Genomic DNA, 20,667 nt, shown 5'->3' with positions numbered 1-20,667 from the left:
AATATATCAGCCAACACTAGGTCTTGATCATACACGGTCAAAGGCTCCAATTAGAAATACAATCTGTAGCATACAGTTATCTGTATTCATGCAGCAGCAGTAAATGTATTAATAGATATATACTAAAGCTGAATAACTATACAGGTTAAGTACATGCAATGAATGTAAAGGAAATGTATTATATTGTGTTACATGTATGGACACTGAACTGTTCCAAAGGCAAAAGCAGCATCTAAACATGGTTTCTTTATTTTATTTTGTTTGTGTTTAAAAGGAACAGTAAAAGTTTTTTAAATAAAAATGTAAAATAATATATTAATTCCTTCTAATGCTCTCTGGATGTATTTTCTGATTATTCTCCCTGGATGATAGATACTTCCCACTTAATATTTGTAGGAAGTCCCATTAAATCAGCTAGCATTAGTAGGAAACCAGGACCGGACTGGGAATAAAAAGCAGCCCAGGAAAATTTGGAGAGAAGACCTATTTTCTGTTGATTCGGTGCAATGTGTGCACACATTTTTCTAAAAGGGGATTACTGGGAATCTTCTTTGACCTCTATGATTGATATTATAGCTATATTGTTTGATAGCACTAAATCCAATACAGTTTTATTCCCAGTTGGCTCCTCTATTAATTGTGACAAGAAGTTAACCCTGAGAACATTTAAAAAATCTATCTCCCTTTGCGGTATTACTAGTTTAATTGGCCCAGTTTATATCAGGGTAGTTGAAATCTCCCATAATTACAGCACTGTTATTATTAGCAGCCTTTCCTATTTTCATTAGTAGTTGAGTTACCTCCATGTCACTAATGTTGGGGGGCTTGTAGCATGTTCCTAGTAATATAGTTTTTCCCCCCACTCTTTGTTTAAACGTACAGCATCTCTACATTATCACCTGTATCATCATAAATATCTTCCCTTATTGTAGGTTTAAAGGGACAGTACACTGTAAAATTGTTTTTATATTAATGTATTTTCATTGACTTGTTATACCAGCTGTACAGTATAAAATGTATGCGAAATTGCATTTTCAGGTTTATTTGTGTATATAAAATAGCAGGTTTTGTGCTTTTAAACCACAACCTATTATAATAGGCTGACCTTCAGGCAATATCATATCTCACTTTGTTATCACTTTAGGTACACACACTTGCTTCCTTATATTTGTCTGGAAAACTAAAGCTCAATACTAACTATCCTGCACCCCACTGGGAGTGTCATTTATTCTGCTGGCTGTGTTTACTTAAGCTATTAAATAGCTGACACTCCAATATCAGAATTTTCAATATTGGTGGGGATACCACAAGCTAAATCAGCTATTTCAAAGGCCAAAATAGGGGTAAAGGAGCTACTTGTAAACAATTTAATATACTCCAGCCGGTAAAATGGATCATTGGGAATAATTTAAATGGGAGAAAATTTTGGGTGAACATTTTCCCCCAACCCTTTTATTACTCCTGTCCCTTTTAAATAAAGTATAACTCTCTAACTTAACTGCCCATTCATGTGAACCCTTCCAGCAGGGTTCAGTTATACTGATAATATGATAGTCCTCTTCTACAACTAAGAGCTTAAGCTTCCCCCATTTTATCCTTCATGCTTCTTGCATTTGCTGTCATACATTTAATTTTCATGTGCTTTCTACTGCTTCTTGGTGCGCTTTCCTCCAAACTTTTGAATGTGACATTTCCCCAATGTACCCTTCTGTCATCCCTTACTTGAGATATTCTAAAAAGTAAAACTCATAATTTTTGCATCACATTTTTAACCAGGAATTAACTGACCTTAGCTCCTTCTGCCTTACTGGGTTAGCACATGGTATTGGTTATATCTCCAAAAATATTACTTTGGAGGTTCTTGCTTTAAGCTTGCTAACTAACTCCCTGAAGTAATTTTTTAGGCCACTCCATCTCCCGCAGATTCCTTCATTAGTTCCATATTCATGTTTAATACTGTGTATTTACTGTAAATATTTCACATTCCAATGTTCTGCACATAGCAGAATATATTCTATTTATTTCTAAATAGATATTTCTAAATATACCTGTATATATCTATACCTATATATAATCATGGGTGTATATATATATATATATATATATATATATATATAGGTATAGATATGTATTGAACAAAAATACCATCAGATATATGTGTGTGTGTGTGTGTGTGTATATATATATATATATATATATATATATATATATATATTGAACATACTCTTGAACGATAAAAGTGTATATCCTGCGCAGATAACAGAAGGGAAAGGGGATATGAAATACCTCTGGCTCTCCTCAGCGGGTCCCTAGTGTACCCAATATGAAAGTAGAAAATAGATGGGGGTGGAGGTGAGCGCCAAAAAAGGCTGAGGTAGGGAATGGGGACACCTGTTAGACTGATAGAGCGGTGTCCACAATGTAGGTTCTCTTGTTGACGTTGGTGGAATCGATGTACAAATAGTATAATAACTATAAATTAGTTGTAAACTTTAAGAATGTATATCAATGTTTAATCCACACAAAAATGTTAAAATATCTCAGATCTACTTAAAAACATACACAGTCCTAAAAATAGAAATAAAAATAACAATCATATAAAATCATGGATCCATGTTACAATAAAATAAATGCAAAAAATGGGAATGCACAATAAAAACCTTTTTGCAATAATTGATCTTATAGACCAAGTATCCTAATTAGGCCACGTGTCCTAATTGGAGTAGTTTATTTAGAAACAGTCCAGATGGTGGTAAATGTTCTTATGGTTATATTTGTCCAATTAAATCACAATATGGCAAAAAAAAATTAGTGTCTCTGTCCGTGACCAATTCTGAAATAATTCCAAAGCAGTGTGTGTCCTGTGCCTGAAATGGTGAGAAAATGGAAAATCCAAAAATGTGTGATCACTTAATGTGAAAAAAATGTAGAAAAAATGTAGAAAAAATGTAGAAAAAATGTGTAACCTTGCAAAAAATGTGAGAATCCTCCAGTTTATGTGGCAAAAAGTGAGTATTCAAGGTGATTAAAAAAGTGTCCAATGTGATATAGTGATTTCTGTGCAATGAAGTTGTAGCTCAGTATGATCCAATCAAAAACCAAATAACATTGTGCAAAAACCTGTAAAGAAAACAAACAATACTATAATATATACAAACTGTTAAGTGGGTATATCAGTATTATGCTTACTCAAATCAGTCGACGCGTTTCGGCCATGTACTCCTGGCCTTTATCAAGACTAACATTGTGAGTAAGCTGAGAGAATTTATAGGAGCTGTTGCTAATGTTTGGGCGCCAAAAAGCTAGTAGGCCACGCCCCCTTCCGGTTAGGTGCATTGTGGGTATGGGCAAAAGTTTAGTTTTAAAATGTACTCTTAAAAGATCAAAATATTAATTTATGAGTCTTAACTATTATTGTGTTCTTGGGGCCATTTCAATTTGGGCTATTTGCTTTGTCTATGTGCCCTTAGTTGGCATCCTAAGTATGATAAATTTGTATTCCACCTACACTTCCGGTTTCGCTAGTGTTTGTCATGTTTACTTCCGGTTTTTCTAATGTTGGCTCATATCCTGTGGGTTAGTGATGCTATCATACTTCGATAGCTATCTATTTAGGTATTGACCTAACTCCCTTTGTATATCATATGGCGACTACTTTATCTTTTAGCTAAAGCTGCCTTTACTTTCATTCTTTCTCTTTATTACCTCTGTTCGGCACATATTTATACTTCCGGTTAGCGCATATTAGCACTTCCGGTTTCGCTATGTCATAGCACTTCCGGTTTCTGTTGTTTTCCGGTATCGTGATTGTCTAATACTTCCGGTTTCGATAGGTTACACTACCACACAGAGACTAATGTGAGAATAAATCTAAGCTGCCTATTAATAAGTGCTGGATATATGGCGGTATGTTTGGGTACATGAGTGAATATTGTGATGTAACCAAATCCAAGTACCTATGGTATAGTTTGTGTTACCATACTCAGACTCGAGTAAATTAGTAAAACAATTTTAAATTATTTAAAATAATTTAAAATAAAATAATATAAGATAATTAAAATATTAAAATAATCTAAATAATCCAAAATACAGTTCACCAAAAATACAATAAAAATACAACCGGGTTACATGGAATAAGATAAAATAAAATGAAATCAGGATAACACTGATACTAATAGAATGCCATATGGAACTGGCTATACAATGAATACCTCCTAAAATCAGAGTGACAGTAGTACAAATAACTGCTCAAGCTCATATTTCAACAGAATGCCAAATCAAAAATGGTTTCAAATTGCTTAAAATATGTTCAAACTTCTTAAAATACCCCAAACTTTTCTAAAAGCTTTTAGAATATTTTTAAAATACAAAATCCCAGAATTATTATAATCCTCATTGTATTAGTATTTAAAATTAATATTATAATTAAAACTTTAAACATAACATGATTGTAAAACCAGATAGGACCATATAATGTAGACACTAGATGGGGCCAATGTGTGGGATGCTTCAATAATGGGAGAGGACTGGGAAGACAGTGGAGGTCTCTTTTCTATTACGCACATAGGTAAGTAAACCCGTCTTATAGAAGGGAATCCATGCTATCAGTATACCTACACTTGTCAGGTGGAAAAGACCTGATAGGATCTATGTTTCTGGGTGAGGTGGATAGAAGTGAGCTGTGATTTGATGGAGCATAGGTGACTCTATTAATCAATGATTAAACTCTATTTTGTGAGGCTGAATAAGTGCGAGAGGTCTTCCCTATTATTCAGACCCTTTGGGTACAAACTGTTCAGTGAGAAAATCCATTTGGACTCGTGTAAGAGTAATTTTTGTTCGTGGTTACCCCCTCTCCAATTTTTTCTCACTATTTCTATTCCACAGAATTTCATATCTCTGATGTTTCCTCCATGTTTTATTGTAAAGTGTTTGTATAGTGCTGTATCTATTCTTTTTTTCTCTATACATAGTATGTGCTCCCTCATTCTGTCTTTCAATTGTCTGGAAGTTTGTCCTACATATTGTAATTTGCATGGACATTCAATAAGATATATGACATTATGGTCTCCACATCTTATTAGATCGTTGATCATAAATTTTTCCTTCATATGTGCAGATGAGAATGAGGTTGTTTTCCAGCCATTTCTGCACGCTTTACAATTCGGGCACGGGAAAAAACCTTTTATCTTCTTGTTATATTGACCTACCACTGCACCCATTTTCTGTTTAGGAACACTCGGTGCCAGTCTGTTCTTTAAATTGTTTGTTTTCCTGTAAATAAATTTCGGGTGTGGCATTAGTAATTCTCCCAAGACATCATCGTCTTTTAAAAGTGGCCAGTGCTTTCTGTAGATCTTCTCTATGATGTGTTTGTTTTCACAGTATTCTGTGATAAGCGGGACATCTATACTGTCTTCGGATGTCACTGTCCTCTCTCTGGTTTTATATTTTAGGAGGGTTTTTCTATCAATGGCTTTGACTTCTTTGATTTTTTCTTCCAGTAATGTCTCTTTATATCCTCTGTCGATAAATCTTTGTTTTAGTACCTGGGTTTGTTCTTCCCACTTTGTCGGATCCGAGCAGTTCTTTTTAAGCCTCAAGAGTTGTCCCTTGGGGATGTTTTCCTTCCAAGCTTTGTGGTGGCAGCTTTCGTTATGAATGTAATTGTTACAGTCAACCTCCTTGAAGAAGGTCGAAGTAACAAATTGACCATTCTCTATATCTATTTTGAGATCCAGGAAGTGTATAGACTTTCTATTGCATTCATAGGTGAATTTCAGATTTTTTGTATTCATATTCATAACTTCTATGGTGTAATGCAAATCCTCCATAGAACCCTTCCAGATGAGAAAAATGTCATCAATGTATCTTACGTAGAGGACCAGGTCCGCGCTCGCTGGGCATGATTCCCAGAAGATTTGCTCCCACTGGCCCATGTAGAGATTAGCATAGCTTGGCGCGAACCTGGTCCCCATCGCTGTTCCACATTGTTGATGATAAAACTTCTTGTCATGATTAAAATAGTTGTGGGTTAAAATATAATAAATACTGTCTAAAACAAAAGTGCATTGTGCTTCAGGGATACATGAATCTTTAGAGAGAAAGAACTTTACAGCTTCGATGCCTCCTTCATGTGGTATACTCGTATATAGCGAAACTACATCGCAGGTTGCCATAATAAACGATTCTTCCCATTTCAGATTTTCCAGTATTGTCAGAATCTGTGTGGAGTCCTTCAGATAGGATGGAAGATTGGTAACCTGTTTTTGAAGGATCTTGTCTACATATTCTGACATATTACTTGATATCGACCCAATTCCTGAGATAATCGGTCTTCCTGGAGGGTTGACCACCGATTTATGTATCTTGGGAAGTTGGTAAAACACTGGGGTAATGGGGTATTTGACCATAATGTAGTTAAATTCTTTCTGATTAAGTATCCCCAGTGTTTTCGCTTTGGTGGTCAGGTCTTCCAAGTCCTTTGTGAATTTGCCAATTGGGTCACTTAGTAACCTCTTGTATGTTTTGGAGTCACTCAGAATTCTATTGCACTCTTCCTCATATTTGTACTTATCCATCACAACGATAGCTCCACCTTTATCGGCAGGTTTAATGGTTAGTTGATGGTCTTTCTCAAGCTTTTTGATAGTGCTCATCTGGGATCTGGATAGGTTGAAACGTACTTTTTTGAGTCTATTCTCACTTAGTTTCCTGATGTCATTACAGACATTCGTTTCAAAAGTTTCAATAGCAGTCCCTTTACTTCCTACCGGATAAAAGGTGGATTTCGGTCTTAGACCTGTGTGTAAGAATTGGTCATTTTCAACTGAAGCTGTGTAATTGCGTTCAATTGGAGACTTGAGGAAGTAACGTTTCAGTGTTAACTTCCTCACGAATTCTTTCGTACTAGTGAACGCCTGAAATTTGTTCAGGCAATTTGTTGGTGCGAAACTTAAGCCATGAGATAAAATTGCTTCTTCTTGTCTGGTTAGTTCTCTCGAACTTAGATTATATATACCCTTAGTCACCTTCTTTGTGACTGGAGGGTCAGTATGCGAAGTGTGAGGGATCACTTTGTGTGTGCTAGTTTCTTCCGTTGATTTTATTATTTTTAGTTTCTTTAGTGATGTACCGCTTCTCTTTCCTCTGCGGGTCTTCTTTTTAGTTGTGTGGTAGTTTCCTGGTCTTCCGAATCTGTGTTTTTCCTTTTTCTCTGTATTTTTTCTTTTACTCTTGGAGGTAGGGGATTTTCCCCTAAAAAAGCTGGCTCTGAGGTAGAGGCTGGCATGTTTCCTACTTTTGTAGTATATGTCACTGTGTCGTATCCTTCTTGTGATTTTGAGCCTTTGTTTTTTTCTTCTTGTGGTTTTGGGCCATGCATCCTAGACATCCTTCTTTCTTTGTCTTGGTGATGGTCTCTCTGATCTGCAATGTCATGGTATCCTCCTTTTCTATTCCTGCTGTGATCTGTACTTCTGTTCCGGTGGTTGTAACCGAAATTTCCTCTCGGTTCTCTCTGGTCAAAATCTCTTCTCCTGTGGTCAAACACATCATCTCTATCTTCCGGGTAAAAGTTTCTCCTATCCTCTTCATACCTTGATTGGAATCTGGGTTTATCAGATTCTCTTTCTTCATATTGATAGCGATTCACATGGTATGGTATGTGTTGATTTCCTCTATAGTGATCTGGACGGTAATAGGAATTTGAATAATAATTTCGTTTATTTTCATATGGATAATATCCATTATCCCTCCTCTTTTGGTGATACTGGTTATGGCCATAGGTGTTCTGATAGTGGCTACGCCTTTCATATTGCCAGGCGGGTCTGTCCCAATTATCACGGTTTCTTTCTTGAAATTGTACATTGTATGAATCTTTTCTTGTCTTATGTCGGTATGGTTCTTGGTAATTCATATTCGATTTATTATGCTTATACGGTTTTACAATCATGTTATGTTTAAAGTTTTAATTATAATATTAATTTTAAATACTAATACAATGAGGATTATAATAATTCTGGGATTTTGTATTTTAAAAATATTCTAAAAGCTTTTAGAAAAGTTTGGGGTATTTTAAGAAGTTTGAACATATTTTAAGCAATTTGAAACCATTTTTGATTTGGCATTCTGTTGAAATATGAGCTTGAGCAGTTATTTGTACTACTGTCACTCTGATTTTAGGAGGTATTCATTGTATAGCCAGTTCCATATGGCATTCTATTAGTATCAGTGTTATCCTGATTTCATTTTATTTTATCTTATTCCATGTAACCCGGTTGTATTTTTATTGTATTTTTGGTGAACTGTATTTTGGATTATTTAGATTATTTTAATATTTTAATTATCTTATATTATTTTATTTTAAATTATTTTAAATAATTTAAAATTGTTTTACTAATTTACTCGAGTCTGAGTATGGTAACACAAACTATACCATAGGTACTTGGATTTGGTTACATCACAATATTCACTCATGTACCCAAACATACCGCCATATATCCAGCACTTATTAATAGGCAGCTTAGATTTATTCTCACATTAGTCTCTGTGTGGTAGTGTAACCTATCGAAACCGGAAGTATTAGACAATCACGATACCGGAAAACAACAGAAACCGGAAGTGCTATGACATAGCGAAACCGGAAGTGCTAATATGCGCTAACCGGAAGTATAAATATGTGCCGAACAGAGGTAATAAAGAGAAAGAATGAAAGTAAAGGCAGCTTTAGCTAAAAGATAAAGTAGTCGCCATATGATATACAAAGGGAGTTAGGTCAATACCTAAATAGATAGCTATCGAAGTATGATAGCATCACTAACCCACAGGATATGAGCCAACATTAGAAAAACCGGAAGTAAACATGACAAACACTAGCGAAACCGGAAGTGTAGGTGGAATACAAATTTATCATACTTAGGATGCCAACTAAGGGCACATAGACAAAGCAAATAGCCCAAATTGAAATGGCCCCAAGAACACAATAATAGTTAAGACTCATAAATTAATATTTTGATCTTTTAAGAGTACATTTTAAAACTAAACTTTTGCCCATACCCACAATGCACCTAACCGGAAGGGGGCGTGGCCTACTAGCTTTTTGGCGCCCAAACATTAGCAACAGCTCCTATAAATTCTCTCAGCTTACTCACAATGTTAGTCTTGATAAAGGCCAGGAGTACATGGCCGAAACGCGTCGACTGATTTGAGTAAGCATAATACTGATATACCCACTTAACAGTTTGTATATATTATAGTATTGTTTGTTTTCTTTACAGGTTTTTGCACAATGTTATTTGGTTTTTGATTGGATCATACTGAGCTACAACTTCATTGCACAGAAATCACTATATCACATTGGACACTTTTTTAATCACCTTGAATACTCACTTTTTGCCACATAAACTGGAGGATTCTCACATTTTTTGCAAGGTTACACATTTTTTCTACATTTTTTCTACATTTTTTCTACATTTTTTTCACATTAAGTGATCACACATTTTTGGATTTTCCATTTTCTCACCATTTCAGGCACAGGACACACACTGCTTTGGAATTATTTCAGAATTGGTCACGGACAGAGACACTAATTTTTTTTTGCCATATTGTGATTTAATTGGACAAATATAACCATAAGAACATTTACCACCATCTGGACTGTTTCTAAATAAACTACTCCAATTAGGACACGTGGCCTAATTAGGATACTTGGTCTATAAGATCAATTATTGCAAAAAGGTTTTTATTGTGCATTCCCATTTTTTGCATTTATTTTATTGTAACATGGATCCATGATTTTATATGATTGTTATTTTTATTTCTATTTTTAGGACTGTGTATGTTTTTAAGTAGATCTGAGATATTTTAACATTTTTGTGTGGATTAAACATTGATATACATTCTTAAAGTTTACAACTAATTTATAGTTATTATACTATTTGTACATCGATTCCACCAACGTCAACAAGAGAACCTACATTGTGGACACCGCTCTATCAGTCTAACAGGTGTCCCCATTCCCTACCTCAGCCTTTTTTGGCGCTCACCTCCACCCCCATCTATGAACATACTCTTGTATGTGAAGAACATTGGAATGTGAAATTTTTATATTTTCATGTCAGGTTAGCGCACTTGAGGGTTTGCGCGCAATTAGGATGTTAGGTTTTTTTCAAGCTTTTTTTCCTAATTTTTTTGCTCCATTGACTTCTGTTGGGGATACGCAAATTTTCACACAATATTCTAAGTTCGGCTTTTTGTGCTTGTTGGGTTAGCTCACAAGCAAAAACAGTTTACTTTCAACTCATAATACGAGCGAAACTCGACGAGAGCATAAAGATGATCTTCTAGTCTGTATATTCTATTGAATTGGTCAGTATTGTTTCAGATTTGAGAAAGGAGGGAGTCTTCCAAAAGCTTATACATGTATAGTTAGTCTAATAAAAAGTATCATTGCTCAATGCAGTACTCTGGTTAGTTTGGTATGTATATTTTTAAAAAACAAATAGGATGAAATTATAGTAGTGTATAGAAGTATATACTGTAGTAGTTCTTTTTCTTTCTGGTCAGCTTCTGTATGCCTGATGTTGAGGTGAACGGAATCTTTATTCTAGCTATTTATGTGACTGTAGCATAAAAAAACAAAACGGTTCTTACATGGTGTGGGTAAAGAAATGTAATGACTCTGTTTTCCCGTCTTTGAGGCAATGGCACCTTACTATGCTGATGTTCCATATCCTACTGCTGGCAAGATATTTATTTACTTTAAGCAGTTTTTTTTTCTTGTCCCGGATCCTAAATTAATATGGTAGAAATGCTGTTTTTATTTAGTTAAGGAGTGTTGGAAGGGCTAGCGCTGTGCACACACTGTTTTAGTTTTGATCTCTCTGCTTGTAGTTTAGCACTCTGGTTTTTCTATGAATTAAAGGACATAATACTTAAAGGCCAAGCATAAAGTTTCAAGGACATTATATGTATGTGTCGACACACTGACTGAAAGTTTGTATTTTGTTTTCTTGCAAGAATAAAATCTTGTAAATTAAACTTTAATAGTTGATAGTCATTTTATTGACCAAAAATACAAGCACCATTTCTAAATAAGCGTCTAATATACAAACAAACTTAGAAAACTTTAAATGTGAAGTGTAAATATTGCAAAACTTTAATGGAATTTTCAAATGTCAAGTGCTCAAAAATAAACTTTAGATGTTTTGAAAGCTCAATAAACCATTCATCAAGATATTTTTTAAAGTTGCCATCTATTAGTACAACTAACCTTTTTTTCTTCAAGATCAAGTTAGCAATCTATGTTTGACCTTATGAAATTTAGTTTAGCTATTAAAATCACTAACATTTGTACCATTGTTTATTTATTTTTTGATGTGCATAAAGATTAAGATTTAATCACTGGCTGATTCTTTTGTAGTGACCTGTTTACTCATTGTGTACTGTATTTTACATCTTTCAGGTAGTGGAGCTACAGCTGTGGTTCAGGCTGCACTATGCAAACCCAGGCAAGAGCGTGTCGCCATAAAGAGGATTAATTTAGAGAAATGCCAGACCAGTATGGATGAGTTGCTGGTAAGTGAATCTTAAGTAGTGGAGTGCCTTTAAAGTATTGTACCTGTCTAAAATGAAGTAATGGTATAGGCTTGGATTACAATAGATTTGCAGCTAATTGTGTGTTAACCTTAAACTAATGTCTTTAATATGCTTCTTCCCCCCCCACCAATAACTTAGAGGTTCAGTATTTAATTTGAGATGTGTACTATTTATGGTGGCTTAAAAGGACACTAAACCCAATTTTTTTTTCTTTCATGATTCAGATAGAGCATGCAATTTTAAGCAACTTTTTAATTTACTCCTATTATCAATTTTTCTTCGTTCACTTGCTATCTTTATTTAAAAAGCAGGAATGTGATGTATAGGAGCCGGCCCATTTTTGGTTTAGAACCTGGGTTATGCTTGCTTATTTCCAGGTAAATCATAAGCCTCCAATAAGCAAGCACTATCCATGGTGCTGAACCTAAAATAAGCTGGCTGCTAAGATTTACATTCCTGCTTTTAAAATAAAGATAGCAAGAGAACGAAGAAAAATTGGTAATAGGAGTACTATTGATCAAAGCTCAAACATTGGTGATTCAAAAACAGTTATCTCCATTATTCAACACCAAATGCACTAGAGAGTTGATCCACTGTCTGCCTGCTTACCAATTAAGCAAAATGGTAACTAGCATTTATTTATTACAGTGTTTTGACACATGCTGGAAATGCTATTTAAAAAAAAAAAAGATTGTACTTCCAAAAAAAGAAATTTTATTTGTAATTAAAGATTTGTATTCTAAAAAAAAAAATATTTCCAAAAAAAAATTGTATTTGTAAATTTAGATTTGTATACGTATGTCACAATTTATGTTTATGATTAAAGGGACATGAAACCCACATTTTTTCTTTCATGGTTAAGAAAGAGAATGTAATTGTAAACAACTGTCTAATTTACTTCTATTATCTAATTTGCTTCATTCTCTTGATATACTTTGCTGAAAAGCATATCCAGATAGGCTTAGTAGCTGCTGATTGGTTGCTGCACATAGATGCCTCATGTGATTGGCTCACCCATGTGCATTGCTATTTTATCAACAAAGGATATCTAAAGAATGAAGCAAATTAGATAATAGAAGTAAATTGGAATGTTGTTTAAAATTGTATTCTCTATCTGAATCATAAAAAAAAAATTGGGGTTCAGTGTCCCTTTAAGAATCACAGAAGTCTAAGGGATGGTCTCAAAGCAAATAGTCTTTTTTATTCCTTTTGCCATTCTAGGAACTTAAAAGTCTCCTTTTCACAGAGGCTGGAATCTTCAAGATCCTTCTGAAAGTTCAATAAAGTTAGATTGATTCCAAATAGTTAAAGAACGTTCTTCTACTAGTTCTGATTTAAGGTATGACCCCCAATTCAGATATTAGGGAAGTTTACGCCTTTTTTTTTCTTTAGATGAACTGGTTTCAATTTGCTCAAGATCCATGGGTTCTAAACATAGTTTCCCAAGGATGAAAAATAGGCTTCAATTCCGGGCCTTCCAGAGGAAGTTTTCTTCTGTCTCATGTTCTATTGGATCTGTGTTTTATAGCAGTTTTAGTTCCAGTTACTATGTCGAAACAAGGCCAAGGTTTTCCTCCAACATGTTTATGTTTACAGGGGGTGGGACATTTTCAGACCTAGTTCCAAATTTCTAGAATTAATTCGGACTTTTCTACCACTTGTTCATCAAGGGCACTTTTATGTCCACAATTGACTTGAAAGATGCTTCCCATCATATTCCTATCTACAAAGACTAACACCAATTCCTAAGATTTGCATATCAGGACATATCAGGATGCTCTTCCATTTTGTCTGACTACTTCTCCCAGTAGCTGAGATCTCTCTTGTCTATAATAAGAGCTCAGGTTATTTTGGGGTTTCTTTACCTGTATGATATCTTGGTACAAAGTCGATCTTTAATTTAGCAATATCCCATACCAACAGTCTTTTGTTTCTTCACAATAGTGGTTGGATAATCAATATTCCAAAGCGTTCTCTCCTCATACAAGAGTCTCTTTTTTTTAGGAGTCATTATAGAGGGTCTAAAACAATCAAAGGAGATCAAAGTTATAGAAAATTGGCTAGATTACGAGTGGAGTGCTATTTAGCACTCCTGCTCACACTTAAACATAGCTATAAGGAGGTTTGTTGCGTGTGTTGGGTTTGCGCTTGTATTACTGTAGAAGTCAATGGAGTGCAAGAACTGGGGAAAAAACATAGAAACTCTTTTTTCTTTTTTCAAGATCGCTAAATCTGACATGAAATATGAATATTTCACGTTCCAATGTTCCTCACACACATAGAAGAATATGTTTATCTTGTAAGGTGTATCCAGTCCACGGATCATCCATTACTTGTGGGATATTCTCCTCCCAACAGGAAGTTGCAAGAGGATCACCCACAGCAGAGCTGCTATATAGCTCCTCCCCTAACTGCCATATCCAGTCATTCTCTTGCAACTCTCAACAAGCATGGAGGTAGTAAGAGGAAAATGGTGAAATGTAGCTGTTATCTTGCTTCAATCAAAAGTTTGTTATTTTTAAATGGTACCGGAGTTGTACTATTTTGTCCCAGGCAGAAAAATAGAATAATCTGCCTGTGATTTCTATGATCTTAGCAGGTTGTAACTAAGATCCATTGCTGTTCTCACACATGACTAAAGAGAGAGGTAACTTCAGCGGTGGAATGGCGTGCAGGTTATCCTGCTATGAGGTATGTGCAGTTAAGCTTTTTTCTAGAAGATGTGAGTGCTAGAAAATGCTGCTGATACCAAATTTGTGTAAGGTAAGCCTGAATACAGTGATTTAATAGCGACTGGTATCATGCTTACTTTCTGAGGTAATACTCTTTTATATTTACAATATAAAACGTTTGCTGGCATGTTTAAACGTTTTTATATATACTTTGGTGATAAAACTTTATTGGGGCCTAGTTTTTTTCCACATGGCTGGCTTAAATTTGCCTAGAAACAGTTTCCTGAGGCTTTCCACTGTGTTACTATGAGTGGGAGGGGCCTAATTTAGCACTTTTTTGCGCAGTAACTTTTACAGACTGAGACATCCAGCTTCCTCCAGAAGTCCCCTGAATGCTATAGGACATCTCTAAAGGGCTCTTAGGCTTTCCAAAATCGTTTGTTGGGGAAGGTAGGCCCACAGCAAGGCTGTGGCAGTTGGTGTGACTGTTAAAAAAACGTTTATATCGTTTTTTTGATCCGTTTTTTGAACTAAGGGGTTAATCATCCATTTGCAAGTGGGTGCAATGCTCTGTTAGCTTATTATACACACTGTAAAAATTTCGTTTGATTTACTGCCTTTTTTCACTGTTTTTCAAATTCTGACAAAATTTGTTTCTCTTAAAGGCACACTACCGTTTTTTATATTTGCTTGTTAACTTGATTTAAAGTGTTTTCCAAGCTTGCTAGTCTCATTGCTAGTCTGTACAAACATGTCTGACATAGAGGAAACTCCTTGTTCATTATGTTTAAAAGCCATGGTGGAACCCCCTCTTAGAATGTGTACCAAATGTACTGATATCACTTTAAGCAATAAAGATCATATTCTGTCTTTAAAAAATTCATCACCAGAGGAATCTGACGAGGGGGAAGTTATGCCGACTAACTCTCCCCATGTGTCAGATCCTTTGACTCCAACTCAAGGGACTCACGCTCAAATGGCGCCAAGTACATCTAGGGCGCCCATAGCGTTTACTTTACAAGACATGGCGGCAGTCATGGATAATACACTGTCAGCGGTATTAGCCAGAGTACCTGAATTTAGAGGAAAGCGAGATAGCTCTGGAGTTAGACGAAATACAGAGCATACTGACGCTTTAAGAGCTATGTCTGATACTGCCTCACAATATGCAGAAGCTGAAGAAGGAGAGCTTCTTTCTGTGGGTGATATTTCTGACTCAGGGAAGATGATGCAACCTGATTCGGATATTTCTACATTTAAATTACTCAGGGAGGTTTTAGCTGCTCTGAATGACTGTGATACAATTGCAGTGCCAGAGAAATTGTGTAGACTGGATAAATACTATGCAGTGCCGGTGTGCACTGATGTTTATCCAATATCTAAAAGGTTTACAGAAATTATTACTAAGGAATGGGATAGACCAGGTGTGCCGTTCTCTCCCCCTCCTATTTTTAGAAAAATGTTTCCAATAGACGCCACCACACGGGACTTATGGCAGACAGTTCCTAAGGCGGAGGGAGCCGTTTCTACTCTAGCAAAGCGTACTACTATCCCTGTTGAGGACAGTTGTGCTTTCTTAGATCCAATGCATAAAAAGTTAGAGGGTTACCTTAAGAAAATGTTTATTCAACAAGGTTTTATCCTACAGCCCCTTGCATGCATTGCTCCTGTCACTGCTGCTGCGGCGTTCTGGTTTGAGTCTCTGGAAGAGGCTTTACAGGTAGCGACTTCATTGGATGACATACTTGACAAGCTTAGAGCACTTAAGCTAGCCAATTCTTTTGTTTCTGATGCCATTGTTCATTTGACTAAACTAACGGCTAAGAATTCTGGTTTTGCTATCCAGGCGCGCAGAGCGCTATGGCTTAAATCATGGTCAGCTGACGTTACTTTAAAGTCTAAGCTGCTTAACATTCCCTTCAAGGGGCAGACCCTATTCGGGCCTGGTTTGAAGGAGATTATTGCTGATATCACTGGAGGAAAAGGTCATGCCCTTCCTCAGGATAGGTCCAAATCAAGGGCCAAACAGTCTAATTTTCGTGCCTTTCGAAACTTCAAGGCAAGTGCGGCATCAACTTCCTCTAATGCAACACAAGAGGGAACTTTTGCTCAGTCCAAGACGGTCTGGAGACCTAACCAGGCCTGGAACAAAGGTAAGCAGGCCAAAAAGCCTGCTGCTGCCTCTAAGACAGCATGAAGGAACAGCCCCCTATCCGGTAACGGATCTAGTAGGGGGCAGACTTTCGCTCTTCACCCAGGCGTGGGCAAGAGATGTCCAGGATCCCTGGGCATTGGAAATTATTTCCCAGGGATATCTTCTGGACTTCAAGGCTTCCCCCCCAAAAGGGAGATTTCACCTTTCACAATTATCTGCAAACCAGATAAAGAGAGAGGCATTCTTACACTGTGTACAAGACCTCCTAATTATGGGAGTGATCCATCCAGTTCCAAAGGAGGAACAGGGACAGGGATTTTACTCCAACCTGTTTGTGGTTCCCAAAAAAGAGGGAACCTTCAGACCAATTTTGGATCTAAATATCTTAAACAAATTCCTCAGAGTTCCATCATTCAAGATGGAGACTATTCGTACCATCCTACCTATGATCCAGGAGGGTCAATACATGACTACAGTGGATTTAAAGGATGCTTATCTTCACATCCCGATACACAAAGATCATCATCGGTTTCTCAGGTTTGCCTTCCTAGACAGGCATTACCAGTTTGTAGCTCTTCCCTTTGGGTTAGCTACAGCCCCAAGAATTTTTACGAAGGTTCTGGGGTCGCTTCTGGCGGTCCTAAGGCAGCGGGGCATAGCAGTGGCCCCTTATTTAGACAACATCCTGATTCAGGCGTCAAACTTCCAAATTGCCAAGTCTCATACGGACATAGTGTTGGCATTTCTGAGGTCGCAATGGGTGGAAGGTGAACGAGGAAAAGAGTTTTCTATATCCCCTCACAAGAGTTTCCTTCCTAGGGACTCTGATAGTTTCTGTAGAAATGAAAATTTACCTGATGGAGTCCAGGTTATCAAAACTTCTAAATTCCTGCCGTGTTCTTTATTCCATTCCTCGCCCTTCGGTGGCTCAGTGCATGGAAGTAATCGGCTTAATGGTAGCGGCAATGGACATAGTGCCGTTTGCACGCCTACATCTCCGACTGCTGCAACTCTGCATGCTCAGTCAGTGGAATGGGGATTACACAGATTTGTTCCCTCTACTAAATCTGGATCAAGAGACCAGGGATTCTCTTCTCTGGTGGCTATCTCGGGTCCATCTGTCCAAAGGTATGACCTTTCGCAGGCCAGATTGGACAATTGTAACGACAGATGCCAGCCTTCTAGGTTGGGGTGCAGTCTGGAACTCCCTGAAGGCTCAGGGATCGTGGACTCAGGAGGAGTCACTCCTTCCAATAAACATTCTGGAACTAACGATATTCAATGCTCTTCAGGCTTGGCCTCAGCTAGCGACAATGAGGTTCATCAGATTTCAGTCGGACAACATCACGACTGTGGCTTACATCAACCATCAAGGGGGAACAAGGAGTTCCCTAGCGATGTTAGAAGTCTCAAAGATAATTCGTTGGGCGGAGATTCACTCTTGCCACCTATCAGCTATCCATATCCCAGGTTTAGAGCACTGGGAGGCGGATTTTCTCAGTCGACAGACTTTTCATCCGGGGGAGTGGGAACGCCATCCGGAGGTGTTTGCACAATTGGTTCATTGTTGGGGCAAACCAGAACTGGATCTCATGGCGTCTCGCCAGAACGCCAAGCTTCCTTGTTACGGATCCAGGTCCAGGGACCCCAAGGCAACGCTGATAGATGCTCTAGCAGCGCCTTGGTCCTTCAACCTGGCTTATGTGTTTCCACCGTTTCCTCACCGTTTCTTTTTTTGGTAGCTATTTCCTCGGCTCATAGAGTTTCCGAGTTATCTGCCTTACAATGTGATTCTCCTTATCTGATCTTCCATGCAGATAAGGTAGTTCTGCGTACCAAACCTGGGTTTTTACCTAAGGTGGTATCTAATAAGAATCAAAGAGATTGTTGTTCCGTCTTTGTGTCCTAATCCTTCTTCAAAGAAGGAACGTCTATTACACAATCTGGACGTGGTTCGTGCTTTAAAGTTTTACTTATAAGCTACTAAAGATTTTCATCAAACATCTGCTTTGTTTGTTGTCTACTCTGGACAGAGGAGAGGTCAAAAGGCTTCGGCAACCATAAGCATAATCCGCTTAGCCTATGAGACTGCTGGCCAGCAGCCTCCAGAAAGGATTACAGCTCATTCTACTAGAGCTGTGGCTTCCACATGGGCCTTTAAAAATGAGGCTTCTGTTGAACAGATTTGCAAGGCGGCGACTTGGTCTTCGCTTCATACTTTTTCAAAAATCTACAAATTTGATACTTTTGCTTCTTCGGAGGCTATTTTTGGGAGAAAGGTTTTACAGGCAGTGGTACCTTCCGTTTAAGCACCTGCCTTGTCCCTCCCTTCATCCGTGTACTTTAGCTTTGGTATTGGTATCCCATCTATCTATGTATATTCATATTCTATCTCATATTCCCCTATGTGAAGAACATTGGTTTCTTCTGTTATGTGTGATCAGTCCACGGGTCATCATTACTTCTGGGATATTATCTGCTCCCCTACAGGAAGTGCAAGAGGATTCACCCAGCAGAGTTGCTATATAGCTCCTCCCCTCTACGTCACCTCCAGTCATTCTCTTGCACCCAAAGACTAGATAGGAGGTGTGAGAGGACTATGGTGATTATACTTAGTTTTTATAACTTCAATCAAAAGTTTGTTATTTTACAATAGCACCGGAGCGTGTTATTACTTCTCTGGCAGAGTTTGAAGAAGAATCTACCAGAGTTTTTTATTATGATTTTAACCGGAGTAGTTAAGATCATATTGCTGTTTCTCGGCCATCTGAGGGAGGTAAAAGCTTCAGATCAGGGGACAGCGGGCAGTTGAATCTGCATTGAGGTATGTAGCAGTTTTTATTTTCTGAATGGAATTGATGAGAAAATCCTGCTATACCGATATAATGACATGTATGTATACTCTACACTTCAGTATTCTGGGGATGGTATTTCACCGGAATTACTCTGTAAAAGTACATTAAACCTTTTAATAGGTATTTAATTCATGTTAAACGTTTTTGCTGGAATGTAGAATCGTTTGCATTTCTGAGGTACTGAGTGAATAAATATTTGGGCATTATTTTTTCCACTTGGCAGTCTGCTTGTTTTGATTATGACAGTTTCGTTTCTCTCTCACTGCTGTGTGTGAGGGGGAGGGGCCGTTTTTTGGCGCTCTTTGCTACGCATCAAAAAATTTTCAGTCAGTTACACTTATATTTTCTGCATGATCCGGTTCATCTCTGACAGAACTCAGGGGTCTTCAAACTTCTTTGAAGGGAAGTAGATTCTCTCAGCAGAGCTGTGAGATTTAATAGTGACTGTGATTTAAAACGTTGCTCTGTAATTTTTATGTTTAAAATTTAATTAGTGTTATTTTACTAATGGGAACAAACCTTTGCTAAAAAGTTGTGTTGTTTGTTAAGAGTGATGCTATAACTGTTTTTCAGTTCATTATTTCAACTGTCATTTAATCGTTTAGTGCTTTTGAGGCACAGTACGTTTTTATTAAATAAAATTGTAACCGAGTTGCATGTTTATTGCTAGTGTGTTAAACATGTCTGATTCAGAGGAAGATACCTGTGTCATTTGTTCCAATGCCAAGGTGGAGCCCAATAGAAATTTATGTACTAGCTGTATTGATGCTACCTTAAATAAAAGCCAATCTGTACAAATTGAACAAATTTCACCAAACAGCGAGGGGAGAGTTATGCCGACTAACTCGCCTCACGTGTCAGTACCTGCATCTCCCGCCCGGGAGGTGCGTGATATTATGGCGCCTAGTACATCTGGGCAGCCATTACAGATAACATTACAAGATATGGCTACTGTTATGACTGAAGTTTTGGCTAAATTACCAGAACTAAGAGGCAAGCGTGATCACTCTGGGGTGAGAACAGAGTGCGCTGATAATTCTAGGGCCATGTCTGATACTGCGTCACAGCTTGCAGAGCATGAGGACGGAGAGCTTCATTCTGTAGGTGACGGTTCTGATCCAAACAGATTGGATTCAGATATTTCAAATTTTAAGTTTAAATTGGAAAACCTCCGTGTATTACTAGGGGAGGTCTTAGCAGCTCTCAACGATTGTAACGCTGTTGCAATACCAGAGAAAATGTGTAGGTTGGATAAATACTTTGCGGTACCGGCGAGTACTGACGTTTTTCCTATACCTAAGAGATTAACTGAAATTGTTACTAAGGAGTGGGACAGACCCGGTGTGCCGTTCTCACCCCCTCCAATATTTAGAAAGATGTTTCCAAT

The 20,667-nt window shown here is 37.3% G+C and overlaps 1 protein-coding gene across 1 annotated transcript in view; it reads left to right on the top strand.

The window, feature by feature from the left end:
* STK39 (serine/threonine kinase 39) overlaps positions 1 to 20,667 on the top strand; it is a 1,002,247-nt gene that overhangs the window by 126,128 nt on the left and 855,452 nt on the right. The window contains exon 2 of the mRNA XM_053698395.1: positions 11,465 to 11,577. Coding sequence (XP_053554370.1) covers positions 11,465 to 11,577 — 113 coding nt within the window. The remainder of the gene's footprint in view (positions 1 to 11,464; positions 11,578 to 20,667) is intronic.

The sequence above is a fragment of the Bombina bombina genome, chromosome 1 (genome assembly GCF_027579735.1).
Source record: "Bombina bombina isolate aBomBom1 chromosome 1, aBomBom1.pri, whole genome shotgun sequence".
NCBI classification, from domain to species: domain Eukaryota; kingdom Metazoa; phylum Chordata; class Amphibia; order Anura; family Bombinatoridae; genus Bombina; species Bombina bombina.
This window is presented reverse-complemented; position numbering and strand designations above follow the sequence as displayed.